The 20,931-nt window shown below is 37.6% G+C and overlaps 1 protein-coding gene across 1 annotated transcript in view; it reads left to right on the forward strand.

The window, feature by feature from the left end:
• The window catches only part of LOC135083464 (putative ferric-chelate reductase 1 homolog), a 53,966-nt gene that overhangs the window by 8,411 nt on the left and 24,624 nt on the right, over window positions 1-20,931 (forward strand). The window contains exons 2-3 of the mRNA XM_063978204.1: window positions 17,354-17,454; window positions 20,084-20,266. Of these exons, the coding sequence (XP_063834274.1) occupies window positions 17,365-17,454; window positions 20,084-20,266 (273 nt within the window). The 5' untranslated portion in view covers window positions 17,354-17,364. The remainder of the gene's footprint in view (window positions 1-17,353; window positions 17,455-20,083; window positions 20,267-20,931) is intronic.

Below are 20,931 nucleotides of genomic sequence, written 5' to 3' on the forward strand. Positions count from 1 at the left end.
CGCGGCCGATGTTCGTTTCTGGGCATATCGCGGAGACACGCGCCACGCCCCCGTTTCACATCTATTCCCTTCTATGATCTGAGGTTACAGTCAAAACTCATAATCGGTCAAAACCACTTTTGACTGATGCCCTTGGTCAATATCACTTTTGACTGGTTTTTCCAGAAATCTGGTCTTTCAATCCAGTTCCCGCTGAACTTGGTCGGCCGATAATAATATTACCTATTTATCAACCAATCAAGTCTATGATCTGCAGGGTCTCTTATTTGCTGGGAACAAGGAAACAATACAATAATAATCCAAGGTTTCCGTATAAGTCAAGTGCCATTCGTGATTGTTGATAAGGATCGCTCAAGAAATTATGGGTTGGGTAGGTAAGTGAAATAGCTCGGTTTTTATAACTGTCGAAAATTACTTTGAACCCCAGGGTGAATTTCCAAAAGATAATGGATTTTTCACCACCTGCACAAACTTGGATTATCAATTTATCTACATTGTGGTCTTACTGGCCTTAAACTCTTATAAAGAGAGCCAGATGGAATCCAGAAGGAAGAAAAGATTTATTTTATCTTGAGGGCGAAGACGATTAGAAACTTAGTTCGTTCGGTGCAGCCAAATGATGTCCACAGTTGGCCTCTCTCCCCAAGGATTTTCATAACTACTTATTGGTCCTCCAATCCGTGGCAATACGGATTGGTGCAGAGGATGTGGCACGAGTCCACAATTTCACCTACCTCGGGAGCGTCGTGTCAGAAACTGGAGGTACCGAAGAGGACATCACTTCGCGCATTGCCAAGGCCAGAGCTACCTTCGCACAACTTCGCCCCATATGGCAGTCACGGAAATTGACCCGAAGGGTCAAGATCAAAATATTCGGGTCCAACGTTAAATCCGTTCTGCTCTATGGGTGTGAAACGTGGAAGGTCACCAAGGTTATCTCGCACCAGCTGCAGGTCTTCATCAACCGCTGCCTTCGCCGAATTCTCGGCATATACTGGCCCGAGAAAATCTCCAACGTCGAGCTATTGGAACGCTGCCACGAAATTCCGATCGACCAGCAGAACAAGCGCCGCAAGTGGAACTGGATTGGCCACACTCTCCGAAGGGACCCCGATCACATCCCTAAGCAGGCTCTGGATTGGAATCCCCAAGGAAAACGCAAACGTGGTCGACCCAGGCAAACTTGGCGGCGCACTGTAGCGGACGAGGCGAAGAAGATCGGCAAGACCTGGGGCGAGATCAAGCGAGAAGCTCAAGACCGAACGAGATGGAGGACTGTTGTGGACGCCCTCTGCCCCATCTAGGGGACATAGGACCATAAGTCAAGTAAGTCAAGTTATTGGTCCTGCAAGAACTTGATTAAAATTAGTATTATAGTTTCTTACGGTTTTAAAACTAAGTAGGTAGGTATAATCATTGCAAGGCAGTTTTTTTCCCAAAGTGTGAATTCGTTTAACACTCGCTCGTTTAATTGTATTTTTACGTGCTTATGCTAATCATGGTGTCACTGTAACTCTTGAGTCACGACAAATTCAATTAGGTGCTAAGTAAAACTTGAAACTTATTTTTTTAACATTATCATCTTGACCATGCCTTTTTGTCCAATTCTTTGATGCGTTGTTATCATCATTTTTGTTAGCATCATCATCATAATCATCATCAAACCTTCTTTAACTCCCTAAGATCTAGCTCTATTTTGATTTCGGCATCCAGTTAGCCTTTGGAAGTCCACTGCTGGACCAAATGCTTCTTCTAAGGACTATCATAAAGCGATCTTTTCCTTTTTCATGCGCCGCCATCTTCTTGAAATCATCACTCCTTGGGGCATGTGGGCATAATATTTATGTGGGTGTCTTACGCTTAGTTAAATTGGTTCAACAATCAGCTTATGATCGTTTATTTTAGTCAATGACTGTTGAAGATAAATTATATTGTCCATTCGTTTTAATTCATAGCTCTGACTGAAATGATCTAAGCATATTACTATCGCTGTAGCTAGATTTTGATATGAGTAAGATGTTGTTTTGGGTAAAAAAATATTCTACTCGTACTAAATTAACATCAATTTCAATATACATTTGACATTCGTTTATTTTTCAACCGACTTCAAAAAAGGAGGAGGTTCTCAATTCGACCCGTATGTTTTTTTTCAACCGACCTTTTGCCTCGAAAATATTCAATTTTAATGTTCTACATTAATTCTTTTTTGGAAAATAACCTGTTACAGCATAACCGTAGTCCGTACTTGTTATGTTGTTTTCTATGTAATACCACACGTTACAATACCAAATCTGGCTTAGAATTCCACACACAAACGTTAACTCTAAACGTGCGCACGCGCCTGTATTCATGAAGAGAGAAAGCAGCTGCCATCTTGCCATTCACAAGTACTTACTAGTATTGATGAGGCATTGTCAAGAAGATCGATAGTAGATCCTAATACTACGGTATTAGAATGCAAAATATTACTTACATGTACTTTACTGTAAACGAAAACTGTGAAAGTGTATGTAAACAAATATTACGTGTAGTGAAATCAATTTTTAGCATTGTAATCTTTTAGTTATAATTACCTATGTAATTTTGGGTGCTTTCTTCTGAAATCGTTGGTCCAGGGAATAATCCTAGGGAATAATCTTCTTCATTTCATAAGTAATTATTTTATTATTGTCCTCAAATCTAAAGGTTTTAGTAGTGATTACAAAGTTTTTAATTAATTATAGTAGAGACGGATATGACCAATTCATTTTATTTAGCTGTTCCATTTAAAATAATAATTCGTTTCATTCGACACAATTTATTACTCATAAAAACAGTGCAACAGTGTTTCTACTGAAAATGTAATTTTCATGAAATTCCATTTCATAAAATAGCATTTTCATAGACAACAAAAGTTTTGATACACGTCCTTGTGAATTTTAATCTGCTTAATTATTTATTTATGCACACTTATTTAATTCATTCATTCAGAATTTGTTATCAACCTTGCTCTAAGAGCTCTATTTTGACTTTAAATGACATTCATAATTAATTTATAATTACTAACAACCTTGCAGATGTCATTACGAAAAAAAATTAAAAACGAAGGTAATAACGCATAAAATGCATTTAAATTGCGTGTCGACATTTTTAATGGCTGAGCCGTTCTAACCTACATTTAATGGCTGCTTTTGAAACACTTACGCACTAAATATTAAACTTAATACAGTTTTCGGCTAACACATTTATTGCGTAGTCATGTCGATCGATATTCGTGGGAGAAAATATACTGGTCATCACAAAAATCGGCCCACCTACGTTTTACAGGAAAACTCGTTTCTACTGACACAATCATGGTGCCCCAACAATATTGGTGTTATTTGAAAGCCCAATAAATATCCTTAAAGAAAAACACATTTAATTTCTTAATAACGCAATGTGACTTGAAAAAAGACCTCACTTTGCGCTCACCTCTGGGATCAATTAGACCAATTTTAATGGATAAAAAACCAAATAATGATCTCACGTGTCCTCTTTAACAGATGGATAGCGATTAATCCCAACTTAACAGTATTATAGCCATAAAAGTTGGCTCAAGCGTAACTACCTATTTTTTGATGAAGTGACTCTAGATTCTTCTACTGACACATTTTTGGGGTAAAAACAATGATATTATATAAAAACAAAAGCAGATATGTTATAAGCGCTCGCGCTGTGAATACTCAAATACGTCCCAATTGGGACGTCTTGTGTTTAGTCTTCGTGTGGCCTGCGTCGTGCGCAATCGCGTGCGTACCACACCGCAAGTTCCTGTGTTCTTACCAAAATAAATAAAAAATGCCATCGTGTGTGTTTCGAAAGTGTACCAATTATGACTCTAAAGTAAACAAAATACAAGGGATCTCTTACCTCATGTGATTATGCAAAATTATTTAGTATTTATATTTTCAATTATTTATGCAAACAATCAAGACGCCATGCGCCATGTTCAAGTTAAGAAAGAGAAAGCGATCTTGTTTTGACGTTAGAGCGATAAGGATGCGTGCGATGCGGACATAGATTAGTTAGTGCAGAATCGTTAAAACTATAGCTATCTCTTTCATTTGCGTGCTATTTCGTATCTTTTGTTTCACTTATCAGTTACATTTGTCAATGTGTGCAATTTGGAATAGCTCGGCACGGATTAAAATCGTAATTTCTATGAACGTAACATATCTATAGTTCTATAATATCATTGGGTAAAAACCTTTCGTTTAATGAAATGAAGTTTAGAACTAGGCTTTTAAATGGTGCCAATATTGGTGGGAAGTGGGGATGCATAAGTTTGAAAGTGATTGTCGCGGGAGGGTCGATTTTTGTGATGACCAGTGTATTTAAAACTTCATCATCATCATCTCAGCCATAGGACGTCCACTGCTGAACATAGGCCTCTTCCAATGCTTTCTATGTTACCCGGTTGGTAAACGTACCAAGTCTCAACCAAAAATAGTCACTTCAATACATTTTGGGTTCGTGAACTCCGTCCATTTTCATAAAATTTTAAACATGAACGGTAGAGTCGTGATTCGTGGAAAAATAATCTGTACAGTCAGCGTCATATAGTTCGTGACACCCAAAGTAGCCATAGAGTTGGCAACACATCTTTGTTACAATTGGAATATGGTTGTGCAGAAAACGTAGCGTGGGACGTCCACCCACAAGGTGGATCGACGACATAATGGTAGCAGGAAGGGACTGGACGCAGGCCGCTACCAACCGGGCAATATGGAAATCATTTGGGGGAGCTATGTTCAGCAGTGTACGTCCTATGGCTGAAATGATGATGATGATTTGTGTTGTCAACTTTTTAGCCACTTTTGATGCCTCGAACTGTTTGACGCTGACTGTGCCTAAATAACTGTAGCAGAACACTGTGGTGCGATTTTGCATAAAAAAGTGCTGTCTTTTGTGCCAAAATAATAAATAACTACCGTGACATCCAACGAATATTAAACAGCATAAATCACGTCACGGTTCACGGCTTCGTCTGCCGTGTTGTGTGACCACGAAGCGTTTTGATGCGGTGCGGCTCAAATATAAATAATGGGACTATTCCCACCTCTCGTTCCCACCGCTGCAACTCCTGTGTGTCGAAGATCTCATCATTTCAGCCATAGGACGTCCTCTGCTGAACATAGGCCTCCCCTAATGATTTCCATGTTGATAGATTGGTAGCGGCCTGCGTCCAACGCCTTCCTGCTACCTTTATGATGTCGTCGGTCCACCTTGTTGGTGGACGTCCTACGCTGCGTTTTTCGGTACGGTCGAATATCCACTGATTACCAACAAAAACCGAATCAGTACAACCCGGTCGAGTTAACTGCGTACCTGGCAGCCGTGACGTCACATCGACGCTCTGGTACGAATGCGCGGGTGAGTGCGAGGGAGTCACATTCACTCGATCGGGTTGTCAAAGTCATAGTCAAAATTCCTTTATTTGCATGGAATATGAAAATAGTGGTTACAAATCGTCAAAAAAAAAAACTAATAAAAAAGCCTTCACATGTCTCATAATCTTTTTGCCTTACCAGCCAGCTTCGAAACCAACATTTAGCAAGTGCTGAGAAGAAAACGCCGTTGTAAAGGCAAAGTCTATTCCAGTGAAAAGTGAAACTGCGATCCTGTGCTCTAAATCACAAAAAAATATTTTTGAAAAGAACGAACACTTAATTTTTCCCTTATTTAAATGACACAAGCAATATCCATAAGAGCCTACGACGGTTCATGAAGTCTGACATCATAATACCTAAGTCATTTGTTACTAACAACCCACACCATAGAAGTGATTGATGATGTAACGTCATATTTAAAAATGGCCCTGCCGACCTTGCTTAATAATTGCCGTTTAGGTCCTATATTTTACTAGAAGTCTAAAGACATTAAAAACCTAGAATAGATTGCGTTTCTATTAGTTTTCCTTGTCGGTCTTTAAACGTTTTTATCATTAGTGATGACGTCAGCTACTTTATATTATCACCATGGGTTACTCGTTCATTATTTCGTTCGTTTCGGCCAAATGACGTCCACAGCTGGACAAAGGCCTCCCCCAAGGATTTCCTCAACGACCGGTCCTGCGCCGCCCGCATCCAGGTACCTCCCGCGACCTTCACCAGATCGTCGGTCCACCTAGTGGGGGGCCTGCCCACATCCACATCTTACGTGGTCACCACTCGAGAACTTTTCTGCCCTAGCGGCCATCACCTCTATGGGCTATGTGCCCACCACTGCCACTTGATTTTAGCAATTCTGCGGGATATTAGTCACTTTGGTTTTTCTTGCGGTAGCTACTCAGTTGGAAACTTGGAAATAATTAGAGGACCAAGCAATCAAAATTATAGTTATCCTTGAAAATGATTATTCAAGGAAGTTATTTGGGTGCCTTTTTTGCGAGCTCGAAACACCAATGAGGATATTCGTAGAAACAATAGTACCTAGTTAGTATGGTCAGAAATTATGGAATTGCTTGCTACACAGTGGTAAAGGTACAGAAAGATCCTGAGGTAGAAAATCTTGGATCGACGTCATTCATTTATTGATAATAATATGATCATTACGATACTTAAGTACTGGTCCCAGTTTTGACACTACTTCTTCTCAGCTTTCGCCTATTTATTGTTCCGCAGTGGTAGGGTTACATAAATACCTACTGGGACGTTTAAAAACACTTTTAAAAGGCTATAATTGCAGAAAATAACTGGACAATTGTGGCATGATTGGGACGGTCACCCATCCACTATTGACCACAGCAATGATTGCTTTACATCGGTAATCACACCTCCGCCTCATCGATTAAAATAATAAGTCAATATTTAAATGAACTCATTAAGTAGTTATGACTTTGGACCAGCGTTACGAGGTAATATTCGGCATCTGACCTTTGAAGAATGATTCACCGTGAAACAATGGCGTGGGAGAGTGGCGCACTTGTGTTGGTTTTGTGGTCGGTCTCACTGAGATGCTTTGATGGTGTCTTAAGGCTGCTTTTAGCGACAAATGATGTCCAAAACTTTTAAAGAAGTGTCCTAGCTTACAGAATTGACAGTTTTAAAACATTTTTTCTATTTACCTATGTAACAGGAAAGTGTCTCTTGAGACAACGAACATCTGATTCAGGCCTCCCCATTCCCAACAATACGATTTGGCCAAATGAGAGTGTTAGGCCAAATCCTCCATTTTCCTAGGAAAATTATAGTAACAAATTATCTGATAATGATGAGACATCTCCCTGAAGTTATTTCTACTTTATTTTTCAATTATTTAGTTCAAGTAGTAGCTAAATGCTTACCTTATGACTGCTTATGACCAAAGCTGCAATAGGTAATACAGCCGAAACATCATGTAAAAAATGTAGAGTTAAAAACCCATTTCTCTTTTTCGAATGCTCAGCCGCATCTAAGTAAGACATGCCTTTTACTATAATTTGTTATGGTTAAACGGCTTGTTTTTGTTTTATTCTCTCGTAAAGTTTATGTCGTGGAACTAAGACGCAGTCACGCTATGAAGGCGCAGGCATAAGAGTTGATACTTAGTCTTGACCTACTTTGACACAATTAGCGATCTTGGCACTACAATAATTGATCGAAGTAGAATTTCTGATCTTATTAGATTTTAGAGACTGCGATAAGGACCTTCTGAACTAAGCATAACATTATGTTGACTAAATTAGTAAGATTTAGCAAAATTATTTTCAGTTTTATAACGCCTTAAATAAAAGGACTCCAGCATCATATTTGCGAAAACAAAAGCGCCACAAAAAGTTGTGGCACAATTCCGATATGACTTTAGCGCGACTTGAGCGCGACTTCAACGTGATGGCAATGCGATGTGATTATTCGAACATAAAATTACAAAAGATAATTAAATAGGCACAGCACATAGCTAATTGAGTTATTTTTTGAGGCTGAGAGTGCTACTAATATAATATTTGTATCAATAATAGGTCTCTGAGCATAGAAAAACAAGGAAATTAACATACTCATACCTTTATGCCTTTAGTAACAACAACACGTCACCGGTTTTGCAAATATGAATCAAAACACGTTAGTGACTAGATTTGTTATTGTACGTTGAGGAAATGCAACAATTTTTCAAGCTCAATAGGTGATGTGATTCCTATAGCAAACGGTAATTAATGGAATGGCATAAAATAAACAGTCATAGGAATGTAGGTAGGTACTAACACGTTTATACTCGTAGAGTTATGTAAAACAAGAGAAAATACACACTGGTCACCGTTACTCGTTGGGAAAAATACTGAAAAATCTTTTTACACTGCACCATCAAGGCACTATCAGCACACTATAAGTCTTAAACTTAGGCAAAGATTTTAAGTGCCATAGGTGATTACTTTACAGTCAATGAATTAACTTTTACAATCAAAAAATAAATGGACCCATGGTTTATTGATAGGTACCACTATTTCGCAAATATAGTACCTACTTTTAAGTAAAGGACCCTCCTTCTCGACGGACCGACGACCACAAGTAGATCCTACTTCCCTGTCTTTCAGGAGATTATATGGGATTACCATAAAGTATGATCTCCTGCTTTTTTTCCTCCTGATTTTTTCCCTCTACAGACTTTCGTCCAGATGATTAAACGGAAAGAAAAGAAGATACAACTGAAATGATGATGAAGATACCAATGAATGAGTTAGTCCTCATAAAAGTAGCAGAAAGGCACTGGATGTAGGCCGCTACCAACCGGAAACCATTGGGGGAAGCCTATGTTTAGCAGTAGACGCCCTGTGGCTGAACTGAAATGATGATAATGATGATATGAGTAAGGTAATCCATATTGAAGTCACACCGTTCCATTCAGAAGCATTTCACATGCAATAATATAAGGTTACCATGGAGAATGCATTGATCGTGTGAAGTTCGTCGCACTGTTTCATTGTAACATTTAATAATTGCCACGCCAAATGGAGCGTGATATTGTAATCGCGTTTCACAAATAATTTCTTTGTTTAAAAATACGGCTGTATTAATTAATAATGCTAAATTTCCATCAGATTTGTGGTAAATTCGGATCATAAAAGGAAACCGAGTAATCAAGTATTAACTTAACCACAATTTTGTAGAAATAACTGCATATCCATTTATTCAAACCAGAGTTTAAGGAAATCCTTATGAAAACTAGGTACCTACCTACCCTACAGTCTAAATTTTTGTTGGAAATTAGCACTTAATGCTATTACAAAAGATACTACATTGTTTACTTTTCTGTAACATGATTTGATTGATTTGTCACCAGGAAATTAGTAATGCTAATTTCCTGTAATTAAACAAGCTGATACAGGCGACTAAGCCAGTTTCTTAGTTACTTCTATTTAGCATCAGAAAACATAATACCTATTTTTTTTTCGAAGTCTATACCACATAAGGCAAGATGTATTTGGAACGTAGGTACACTGAAAGGGGCCTAGTACATACTAACTAATAAAAGATATCATCATCATCATCATCATCATTTCAGCCATAGGACGTCCACTGCTGAACATAGGCCTCCCCCAATGCTTTCCATGTCGATCGATTGGTAGCGGCCTGCGTCCAGCGCTTCCCAGCTACCTTTACGATGTCGTCGGTCCACCTTGTAGGTGGACGTCCCACGCTGCGTTTTCCGGTACGCGGCCTCCATTCCAGAACCTTTCTGCCCCATCGGCCGTCAGTTCTGCGTACTAGTTATGTGCCCTGCCCATTGCCACTTCAGAAAAAAGATATGAAAATATCAAATTTTCTTAACTGGGACGTGTTTATGTACTGTTTAGGAGGTATTTATCACAGACTTATTAACTCGGAAAGGGATCAACACCGTATCGCCTTCCGCGAGCTGTCATCACCTTTCGCGCGCTGTCAACCGTGAGGCGAGGCGTTTACGTTACGGTGCGGATAAGGTGTGCGTTGCAGTATGGTGTTTCATACAAAGAATACTGATCGCCTCGAGTTGATACGGTTACAATCCGTTTCCTGGTTGAAAAATGTGCGTCCTACGGGACAAACTGAACTTCACTGGTTGAGCTTTTATTGGCGGTCAAGCTGTAGATCCTGGCTACACAGGAGTTGCAGCGATGGGAACGAGAAGTGGGAATAGTCCCGTTAGTCTTCATAAAAGCACTTCATCTAAAGTGAGGCAATCACGTCGTAAATTTTTTTTACGTTTCACTTTGTCAACTGTCAGAACGTATGGGAAAAACTAAGGATGACTTGCACCACCTAACTTTAACCGTAACTTATAACCGGTGTTTTTAGCATGGAGTTTGAGAGGTTTTTGACGTTTGTCAAAGTTAAAGTAAGATGAGTAGCAGTTTGGCCTCACTAAACCCGCGGTTAAAGGCTACTAAATAGCGTGTTTCGTCAACGCCTACTTCAAGAAAGGGCACATTCGTGTCGACCCACATAACAACGCTTAATAATTTACATTCCAAGGAGGTTTCCTTAGCCCGTCCTAGTTAATAGAAATCGTTATAGAAACTTAACACGAAAACTTAATCGTTGAAATGGTTCAATGAACGGTACCTAGGTATATTATTAAGTTTTAGTCTGAAATTGGTTGAAATTTATTTACAAGCAGGTTAATTATAAGAAGCTCGCTCCCACCTTCGGCCTGATCATCACTTACCATCAGGTGAGATACAAGCCAAGAGCTTCCTCTTGTGGATAAAAAAAAAAACAAAAAAAAACTGTCATTTTCAAAGAAAGTGATCTTTCAGCTGTACTTACCTATGACCCACGTGTAAAAACAAATCCGTGCGCCTCTGTACTACCAAAGAATACCTACTTGTACAAGGTTACACTAGCACAAACAAGTCCACAAAATCTAAACTATAGGATGTTTAAGAAATACTGACAATCAATTAATATTAAGCAAATCGCGAGAGAAAGCTGCTGGAATTTTCACATTTATCAACTTACTTAATTATAAAAACTAAAATGATTCTGTACATCATTTTCACAAAAACATTGATTCATCTCTTTTAAATAAATAACTTACATCCATTGCCAACTCTCACTCATTAACACTTAATAACTACAATTAGATACTTAGTAATAACGTTATTTTTAGTTAATAATTGCAATTAACCTTAACCTGCGTTTAGTTTTTAACATGATGAGTTATAAATAACTACTTCATTCCATAAATAATAATTAAATATAGTTTATTGAACGTTCTTGACATATTGATTGATAAAGTAGCTGATATCTTCAAAACTCAACTGAAGATCTATGATATCGAAATTTGTTAGATAGTTACGTTGTTTCGTAATATCTAACACACTTGATAGTAATTTTACAAGATACTATCACAGATAACAATACTGGTACCTAATACTATGAATAATCATTCATTTCATTCATTCATTTCATGTCAATTATAGTTTTGAAGCTTAGTTTTATAGGTATGGGAAACTTGACGAAAATTATGTTTCAGGTTTCAGTACATAAAGGTTTTTTCAGCATTTTCAAATCAGAGTTTCATAAAATGCTGTGTTTAGATTAAGAATAAAAAGTTTGAAATCACATATTTGTTACAAAGTACCTAGCTAAATATTGAATAACTGAAATGGTAAATTCATGAAGATTGATGAAAAAATTTTAATTTTGACGATAAAAAGACCTAAATAATTTGCTACTCATACTGAGCAGAGACCAATTTGGTACAAGAATTTTATTATTATTGCTCTTTATGTTAATATTTTGTACATTCTATTTTTTTAGTACTTACCAAATAAATATTTTTTTCTTTCTTCTTTAACATACACAATTTAATACAGTTTTTTTAATGTTACATACATTTATGTCTCTCGTGCCATGCTCCATTTTAGGTAACCTCATTCTGATTGACCTATCAGTTAACACATTGTTGGTTATTCATGATCTACACGGATATGTGAAGGCTTCGAACCGGTTGTCAACCTTGCGTTGTGGTTAGCATGGTCAGGTTTAATTTACCATTCGTATTAAACTTACATAGACCAACACAGTTTCCCAAAAGGCTGTGTACAGTTACATGGGACTATTGCCACCTCTCATTCCCACCGCTGCAACTCCTGTGTAGCCAGGATCTACAGCTTGACCGCCAATAAACGCACAACCAATGAAGGTCAAGTTTGTCCCGAAGGAAAGTTAAACTGTCATCGGACCCGCAGCGAAATTAATCAGAAGAACAGGAGGAATGGAATGCTTCGGAATAGTGCTGAAAAGTAGAAACTCTAAACTCAGTCACTAAAAATATAAAATTAAAACTGAATTAAAAATATATTAAAAAATACCTAAAGTACTGTTAATTATGAAAAATCTAAAACGTTAAAATAACGATATAGTTGTGGCCAATGAGTTGCTGTCATAGTGACATTGACAATACGTCAATGTCACACTAGGATCAAACGTCAGAATAGAGGGACGCGACGCGCGGAGACGACTCCGCGAGCTTTTGTGCTAAGTGATGAATTGTATCTAAAATAAGGCAATATAATGTGAAAGTTGAGTATCCAGTGTTTTATTTATGAGAATAGATCGACCGGCCTCTAATAGTACTTAATAGTTTTTACAGAACTATTTTTTTTTAAAAGTTCAATGCCAGAAAACATTAAAAAAACTCAAAGTTGTAGCGCTAGTTTGACAGATAATGCATGAGCAAAGACACGGGAAACCCCTTATATCTGTGAGAATGTTGTTATAATCAAGTTTACAGCGTTATACATAGGTTCATTAATGTGTATAGTGTATAATGTGTAAACAAACGAGACGATGGTTAACAAAGCCAAACAATTATTTTGTCGTTAGGATGATTGCATTGACTAGTTACTAAATGTGATGTGATTAACTACATAATAAGTAGGTACATAACTACTATTTTCTTTGATTCAGAAACAGTATCTGCAGGGTTTGAAAGAGAGATTTAGATAACGTCAAACAATTTTAATAAAAATTAAAAATCCTTATGGTCCATTATTTTGTCCAGCAGTGGACGTCATTTGGCTGAAACGAATGAATTTATTGTTTTTCTTGTCACTTTCATTTTTCATTTTTCACCATTTCAGGCGATGCCGCAAAGTGTATTATTTAGCCAAGTTTTCGGTGCAATGCCTTTAGTGATTTTCACTGATTTTTGACGCAAATACACAATTTTTATAACACAATATTAATAAATAAAAAATATTTCCAATTTAGTTTGCTAAAGTTAATGTAGACGCATTCCTTCGAGTGACGTCATATCGCCAGCGGCAAACTTATCGCAAACGGATAGTAGTGACATAATTGACGTATCATAATATAAATTATATCCACTGACAAATAACTAGATACTTTATCGAAAACACGCCAAAAAACTTGTCACAAAGTAACACTATAAAATACAGTTTCACAAACCGCACACTTCCTTAAGCTTTGGCATTGGGCTGTTTTAGGAAACGTTAATGACATTGGCACACTATATCCGTTTAGTATAGTTATTATAATAATGCATAAACTAGCTTAATAATGCATAATTAAACTAAACTTGGGGTTTTCCCAGCTGTAAATATTGTATTAATCCTTTTAGAAATGAGGTAAAAAATCGTACCTTGAACTGTTCCTTCTTTGCTGAATATTTCAGAACTGGCTAAATATTTTGAAACTTTTATTAATAAAGGCGCACTTAGTTACTTATTTATCATTAATTTTCATAATAGCAGCATACGAAACATGCATAGTAATTATGTATATTCACCCTGTAAGGATATAGCTACTGAGTACTTACATAAAAACATATTTGTTCATCGCTTATTTTTCAGAATTTGCTAAATATTGTGAAACTTTTTCGAATAAGGGGCTCTAACATGGACATTGAGCTGGTTTCTTACCTTTATTTTTCAGAAATGGCTAAAGATTGTGAAAGCCTTATTAAAAAAAAGCGTCTCTTACCTACATGGAATTCATTTGCTAAGTGCCGATAAGAAATTCCGGCAAGGTTAATCAGCAACTGAACTGAAAACCAATTTGCAATTTAGTGCCTTAATTCCATGAAATACCAGCTATCTTTCTCTGCATTAATTGATTTGCAATTTAGTGCTTAATTCCGTGAAATACTTATCTTTCTCTGTATTAATTGAATGTAAACGCGGATATAGTCTACCGATAAATCTTACAATACCAACAATACATTCCTTGTTGAGTCACACCGCCATAGTCCCTTCACTCGTTGACCTTACTTCCGTACAGCTTAATAGCTCTATCTGTCTTATTCTAACACGTTTTTGCGACATATCTCTGTCATTATCTAAAGTTATGGCAGAGGTTAATTTATCAATGTTATGGTAACATTTTATGGGTATGAAAACAGGTGGTATACAAGGTGTCCTTGAATAAAAGATCAAAGCGTGAAGAAGGAGTAGGTACTATACTTGAGAACAGATCCCAAACTTTTGAAATTGATTAAAAGCTGTGATTGTAAATTGATAATTCTATGTCAAGCGACATGGTCAATAGTTATGAAAATGCTTAATGCACGAAAGTTACTGAAAATAACTTTTATTTGGTACAGTGATTTTTGGGAGTTATTTTATCCAAACGTTCAGAAATATAAAGAACATTCTTAAAACTCGTAACTTTCGGGAATATAATGAGCCCCATTATCCTTCAGTTACATTTACGGGGACACCCCCTACAGTTATGTAAATTTCGACCTTACCGACCCCTCAAAGGCTTTCGACACTATCAATCAACGACAAAATTAAGGTCAGTTGTCGGAAATGTAAAATTCTTAGCGCTTGTCTCCATATCCTGTACATAATACGTATGCTGACTCAGATTAATGGTTATGGCGAAAATAGTAAACATTGGATAATAACTCCCACAAGGGTCAAACATAGGCCCCATTTTATTGCTTATGAAATTTAGTGGAAAAAACGTCTGATTGAGAAATGTAATTTTATGACTATGTGTGTCTCTTAATATAAAAAATATAATTTGGGTAAATATTTTAGCGAAAAAAACAATTGATATGTTCTTATCATTTTTCATTCATTTTAGCTATAGTAGGTGACTATTAAAATACATTTTCCGGTTCAATTTTGGATTAAGATCTCTATGTGTTTTTCAAGGCTCATCGCAACTGAATAAAGCACACAAATAATAATATTGGTATCGACACAATGTGGAATAAGAGTGACTATTGTAGTAGCAATCAATCGATCAACGTGGAAAGCATTGGGGGAGGCCTATGTTCAGCAGTGGACGTCCTATGGCTGAAATGATGATGATGATGATGATTGTAGTAGCTGTAGGTGCAGTAACACTTGCTATGTCGTTGTTAATTGAGTATAATTATAAACTTTTTACCAATATCAGCTTGCTTACCCAGCAGTTTACTTGACGATCGGTCATGGCTTTTGCGTGTTGGCTATCGGTAGATATTATCACTTTTTTACAACAACAACTATGCCACTATGGGAAAAACCCGCCAAGAATGTACAGTCGACGGCACATCGAACTTAATTTATTTCGAACTTATAATCTAAGGCCTAAAGTTTATAATCAATTGGGGTAGGTTTGTAGGTACTAATTGGGGAATCCGTTATTCCGTACCTTATTTTGGTTTGAATAGAAACTGGTTTAGCCGAATGGTTAACTAAACTGTTAAACCTGTTAAATGACCAATTTAATCCAAATTCTTCTCTACAAGGAAAACCGACTTCAAAATCACGTAATGAGCCTTATCTACAAGATTTTGAAGTTTCTACAGTTATTTTTCTTTTACAATAGGGGAGAGGGGGGCATAGTGGAAGGGGTGGGCAAAGCGAAAAATTTGATTTTACCAACACTCTTTCACCCAACGGCACTCGTGCTTCACGTAAGCCAAGCACAGGGCCGACCAAGGTCATTGACCAAAATCAGTCCGGCTAGCGCCACCGAGCAGGCTACATGACTGCGCGATGTAGATCGAGTGAGTTTCTTACGAAATTCAAGGATTCTGGAGACTGGATATTATTGTGAAAAGTGAGTAGTGATGGTATTTTTATTATTTAAATCTAATATCTGTTTATCAAAGATTCCTTTGACATTTTGTAGATTAAACAAATTTTAATACTTTCTTAGTTATCAATTGAAATCTGTAATTATTATCTAAAAGGCAAAGTGGAAAAAATTACAAGGGGGCAAAGTGGAATTATTCCCACAAGGAAATATTTAATTTGTTTTTTTCAGATGGTTCATAATTATTACAAAAGTAAAACGAACCAAGGCTCATGGACAGAAGATAAAATGAGAAGAGCGATGGAGGAAGCGAGTCTTACTACGATTAGTTCGGCATCAAAAAATATGGTATCCTAATTGGAACTCTTCATTGTCATTTGAAATCTGGTGATGCATCGAAGAAGATTGATAGGTTTCGTCCAGTATTTTTCAAAAAAACTGGAGCAAAAAATATATGATCTTGCAGTAGTAAGGGACAAGGTTTTTTATGGCCTAAAACAGTTCCTAATTACCAAATAAGTTGTTTATGTTATTTCATTTAATTGACCTCATTAGCAAAATGCTCAAATATAGTAGATAAACGCTTAATAAGTGCCTTTTTCACTTTGCCCAAAGTGCAATTCCACTTTACCCTTGTGATAAGGGCAAAGCGGAAAATTATAGACTATAAAAAAAAGTTATTTTGTGCCAAAATAGTGAATAATTCGTAAATTTTTTTTAGAGTTATCTATAATACAATACTTGTAGTATCATTTCGATTAAAACTAGTCTTCGTAACTTATCTGGTTCTTTTTATTTTTTCGATTGAAGTTAAGTACTCCACTATGCCCCCCCTTCCCCTAAGCATTCCACTTATAATTAATTTACCACATAAAATATTAATTTTACCATAATTCTTGCAAGTTGGATGGCCCTTGGAGCTTGAAGCTCATTTATTCATCAGATTTACAATCAATAATGATCATCGTGAAAAAAATCTTTAGTATACCTCTCTGCCGACTTACCTACCTATAAGTATAAGTAGTAGATTTATGTTTCCGTACATGTAGAGCACCCTCTACGGAATAAAAAACATTCATCATCATCATCATTTCAGCCACAGGACGTCCACTGCTGAACCTAGGCCTCCCCCAATGACTTCCACATCGCACGGTTGGTAGCGGCCTGCATCCAGCGCCTTCCTGCTACCTTTATCAGGTCGGTCCACCTTGTGGGTGGACGTCCCACGTTGCGTTTTCCGGTACGTGGCCTCCACTCCAGAACCTTGCTGCCCCATCGGCCGTCAGTTCTGCGTACTATGTGCCCTGCCCATTTCCACTTTAGCTTGCTAATCCGTCGGGCTAAAAAACATTGGACTAACATAACGTTTCGCATCTTTGCAGGTCACACAACCATGCTGCCCAGGAAAAGAAGTACGATACTCCTGACTCTACTGGTTCTCATCAGGTCATCCGAGCAGTATAGCTCAGGAGCTCCCGCTGGGGTAAGCTATAATTTTACTTTATTAAACTTAAAACAAGGAGTGCTGGCACTTCAGGGGGCGTAGTGTGAGTTTAAGCACCCCCCTAGACAAAGCACTTTTTGATCGAATCGAAAATCGAATCCGTCAAAACTCCATACAAAAAAGAGGCTTTTCGACCACTTTTCGACTGGTTTGCGATTATAATTTGCACTTTGTCTAGACCCCCCGTTTAAGTCAAACGCATTCGATGTCGACTGCGTAAAAAAGTGACATTAAGGGTGAGTTGCACCACCTAACTTTGACCGTAACTATGACGATAACCGGTGTTTTTTGTATGGAGTTTGACAGATTTTAGACGTTTGTCAAAGTTAAACAAAGATGGTGCAACCCACCCTAAATGTATGACGAATTGTACAGCGTCCCTAGGGAGTAGGGACGACATATTATTTTGATGTTAAACTCACACTAAGCCCTCAGATTAAACTTTTATGTTGCAAGTCACTCCTTTTATTGCTGTTTCCCTATAAACGTCCGTTCCGAATCCATGAATATAGGCTCGGAGTTCTCCCGGAGAAGTCAGAACTTACTTTAAAAATAGTTCTAGCTACGACTGTTGAATACTTCGGACCATATTTTCAATTATTTTGATCGCACATAGCCAAACTACATAGATACTCTTAGAATAATTTACAACAAGTGCTTAGCTTGTTACCCGTCTATCTACATAAATATCATACCTTTCACTTTGTATGAGTAACAGCTCGATGACAAATAAATAATATATTTTTTATCCTATCTTATAAAATTAGTATCCATACCAATCAGCGCCTTTACAGTAGAACAATATTAATTATCTTAGTTTACAACGATTTTACCCTTTGCATAATTAATTAACAATAACATCAGGTTTTCCTTCTTGAGGTAATGTAAATATTTTACCTATTGTATTCTGTATCTTGTTCTTATAATTTGCATCCGATATCCATTTGGCATCATTTTAGAATCTTTTTTCCTCAATAAAGTTGTCAAAGGCAGTAGTTTTAATACACATGTTTGTAAGCAAAGTAAAATTGTTTAAAAACAAACATGTTTTGATCAAAATACCAGGTCAAAATGTAAGTAGGTATGCGTTGTTTTGTAGTTTTCGTGTCAGTTTTACACAGAAATCGCTTCACAGAGCTAAGTACTTAATTAGGTAAGTACAGTCAGCCTTATACACTCAACATCAAATAAATCGCACCTTCCGCGACGCGAACTTTAAAGATTTTCTTCTGACACAATCATGGTGTGAATGGTGTCCCATCAATATTGGTGTTATTTGAAAACCCAATAAATATTCTTAAAGAAAAACACATTTAATTTCTTAATAAATGATTGACAAATATACCATAAATGTGACTTGAAAAGAGACCTCACTTTGAGCTCACCTCTGGGATCAATTAAACCAATGTTAATGGTTTTAAAACCAAATAATGATCTCACGTGTCCTCTTTAACAGATGGATGGCGATTAATCCCAACTTAACAATTTTATAGCCATAAAAGTTAGCTTAAACGTAACTACCTATTTTTTGATGAAGTGACTCTGGATCCTTCTAAAGACTCATTTTTGGGGTAAAAACCTTTCCTTTAATGAAATGAAGTTTAGAACTAGGCTTTTAAATGGTGCCAATATTGGTGGGAAGTGGGGATGCATGTCGTTTGAAAGTGCTTGTCGCGGGAGGTGCGATTTATTTGACGTCGAGTGTAGTTAGTGACACCAAAAGTAGTCAAAAAGTTTGCAACACGTCTTTGTTACAATTGGAATAAAGATGTGCCATTAACTTTTTGACCACTTTGAGTGTCACGAACTATTTGACTATGATTGTAACATAGGAAATAACGTTGAAACGAAGCGATTTCAAGTAGACGTTAGTGCTTTTCGTTTCGACTTTTGACGATTTGATTAAGATCGCAGGAAGCACCTGGAGTCAAACAGCGCAGGACCCGCCGCGTTGTTGCGGAAATCCTTAGGGGAGGCCTTTGTCCGAAACGAATAAAAAGCCGTTTTATTTTTGTACTAACGGGTTAAATACTGTCCGTGGTGTAGGTACTATGTCTTTTCATTAAAGTTACTTAAACCTTTGTTTTGTCACCTGTCATTCGCTTTCCACTGGAGGGAAGTCGAACCATAACTTCAAACTCCTATGTTCTTCTGATTAATTTCCTCGCAGGTCCAATTACAGTTTAAATTTTCCCCCGGGAAAAACTTGGCCTTCACTGATGGTGTTTTTATTGCTGGTCAAGCTGTAGATTCTGGCTACACAGGAGTTGCGGTGGGAACGAGAGGTGGGAATAATCCCGTGACAGGCTAATAATAACTTGTGGTGACGGCAGAGTATAATACATTTGTCACCAACCCCTACTCTTCCCGCGGGTGTCGTAAGAGGCGACTTAGGGACTGCATATCAAACAGAGAACGGGCAGCAGCGCTCTCTGAAAAACATGAATCTTTTAAACTGCGATCTCCTCTACCCACCTGCCAAGCGTGGGGATTATGGCAAAACCCTCCACTATAGTAGAGGAGGCTCATAGTCCAGCTGTGGACTGTAAAGGGCTGTTGATGATGATGATGATGAGGTTAAATAATAAAGTCTAATTTCAATTTCCAGGCGTGCAATGACCAGATGCCCCGACACGCGTCCATCCAGGCGCAGTCGACACCCCCTCCGTATGTCATCGTGACGTCATCGTCGCAGGTCCGGCAAGGGGACTCCTTGAATGTCACGGTTGGCAGCCCTGCTGGTGCGCCAACGCCTATTGGAGGGTTTATACTACAGGCCAGGTCTATACAGGTAAGTTCTTAATACAAGTTGTTCAAGGATACGTTGCAAAAACTAACGCCCGTGTTCACAAACGATGCTTGCTTAAGTAAAGCAGAAAATCTAACGCACAGCGCTGAATAGAGCTCTGTGATTGGTTCGTGTGTCACCCTGTGCGTCCACGCGCACTGTGAGACTTCATAGTAATGTTTGTGAATAAGGGTGTAAGAGTCAAGTCTTTTGCTTTTATAATTTTTGCGGGATTCTTAGTAGACATTTTTTTAAATTCATAACGAGGAATCTCTTGGCCTTGATCTCTTCTGATGGAAAGTGATGATCAGACCGAAGATGGAAGCGAGATTTACCCTCATCAACCTAAGTCCATCGAAACCCAGCGGTACATTTTGCCCCCTCTGTGAATGGAACTGGAACCTTTGGGTTCAAATCCTAATACCTACTAGTCAGCCTCATCAGCCTGTCACCAAAACTATTTATTTTGCATTGCTGATGGTGCATCACTTGGAAGTCCCATGCCCGTTTTCACCATGAATCTCTAATTTTTAAGTGAAAACGGGCACTAGTCCCCTAACATTAGAAAAAAAAAACGGTGCAGAAGCGTAAAATCAAAACAAATATTTATTAACAGTTATTTGTAGTCTGCATCAGTCTCGCTTTCTTTGAGCACTGCGTGTGTAAAA

The sequence above is a fragment of the Ostrinia nubilalis genome, chromosome 23, assembly GCF_963855985.1.
Source record: "Ostrinia nubilalis chromosome 23, ilOstNubi1.1, whole genome shotgun sequence".
Lineage (NCBI taxonomy): Eukaryota > Metazoa > Arthropoda > Insecta > Lepidoptera > Crambidae > Ostrinia > Ostrinia nubilalis.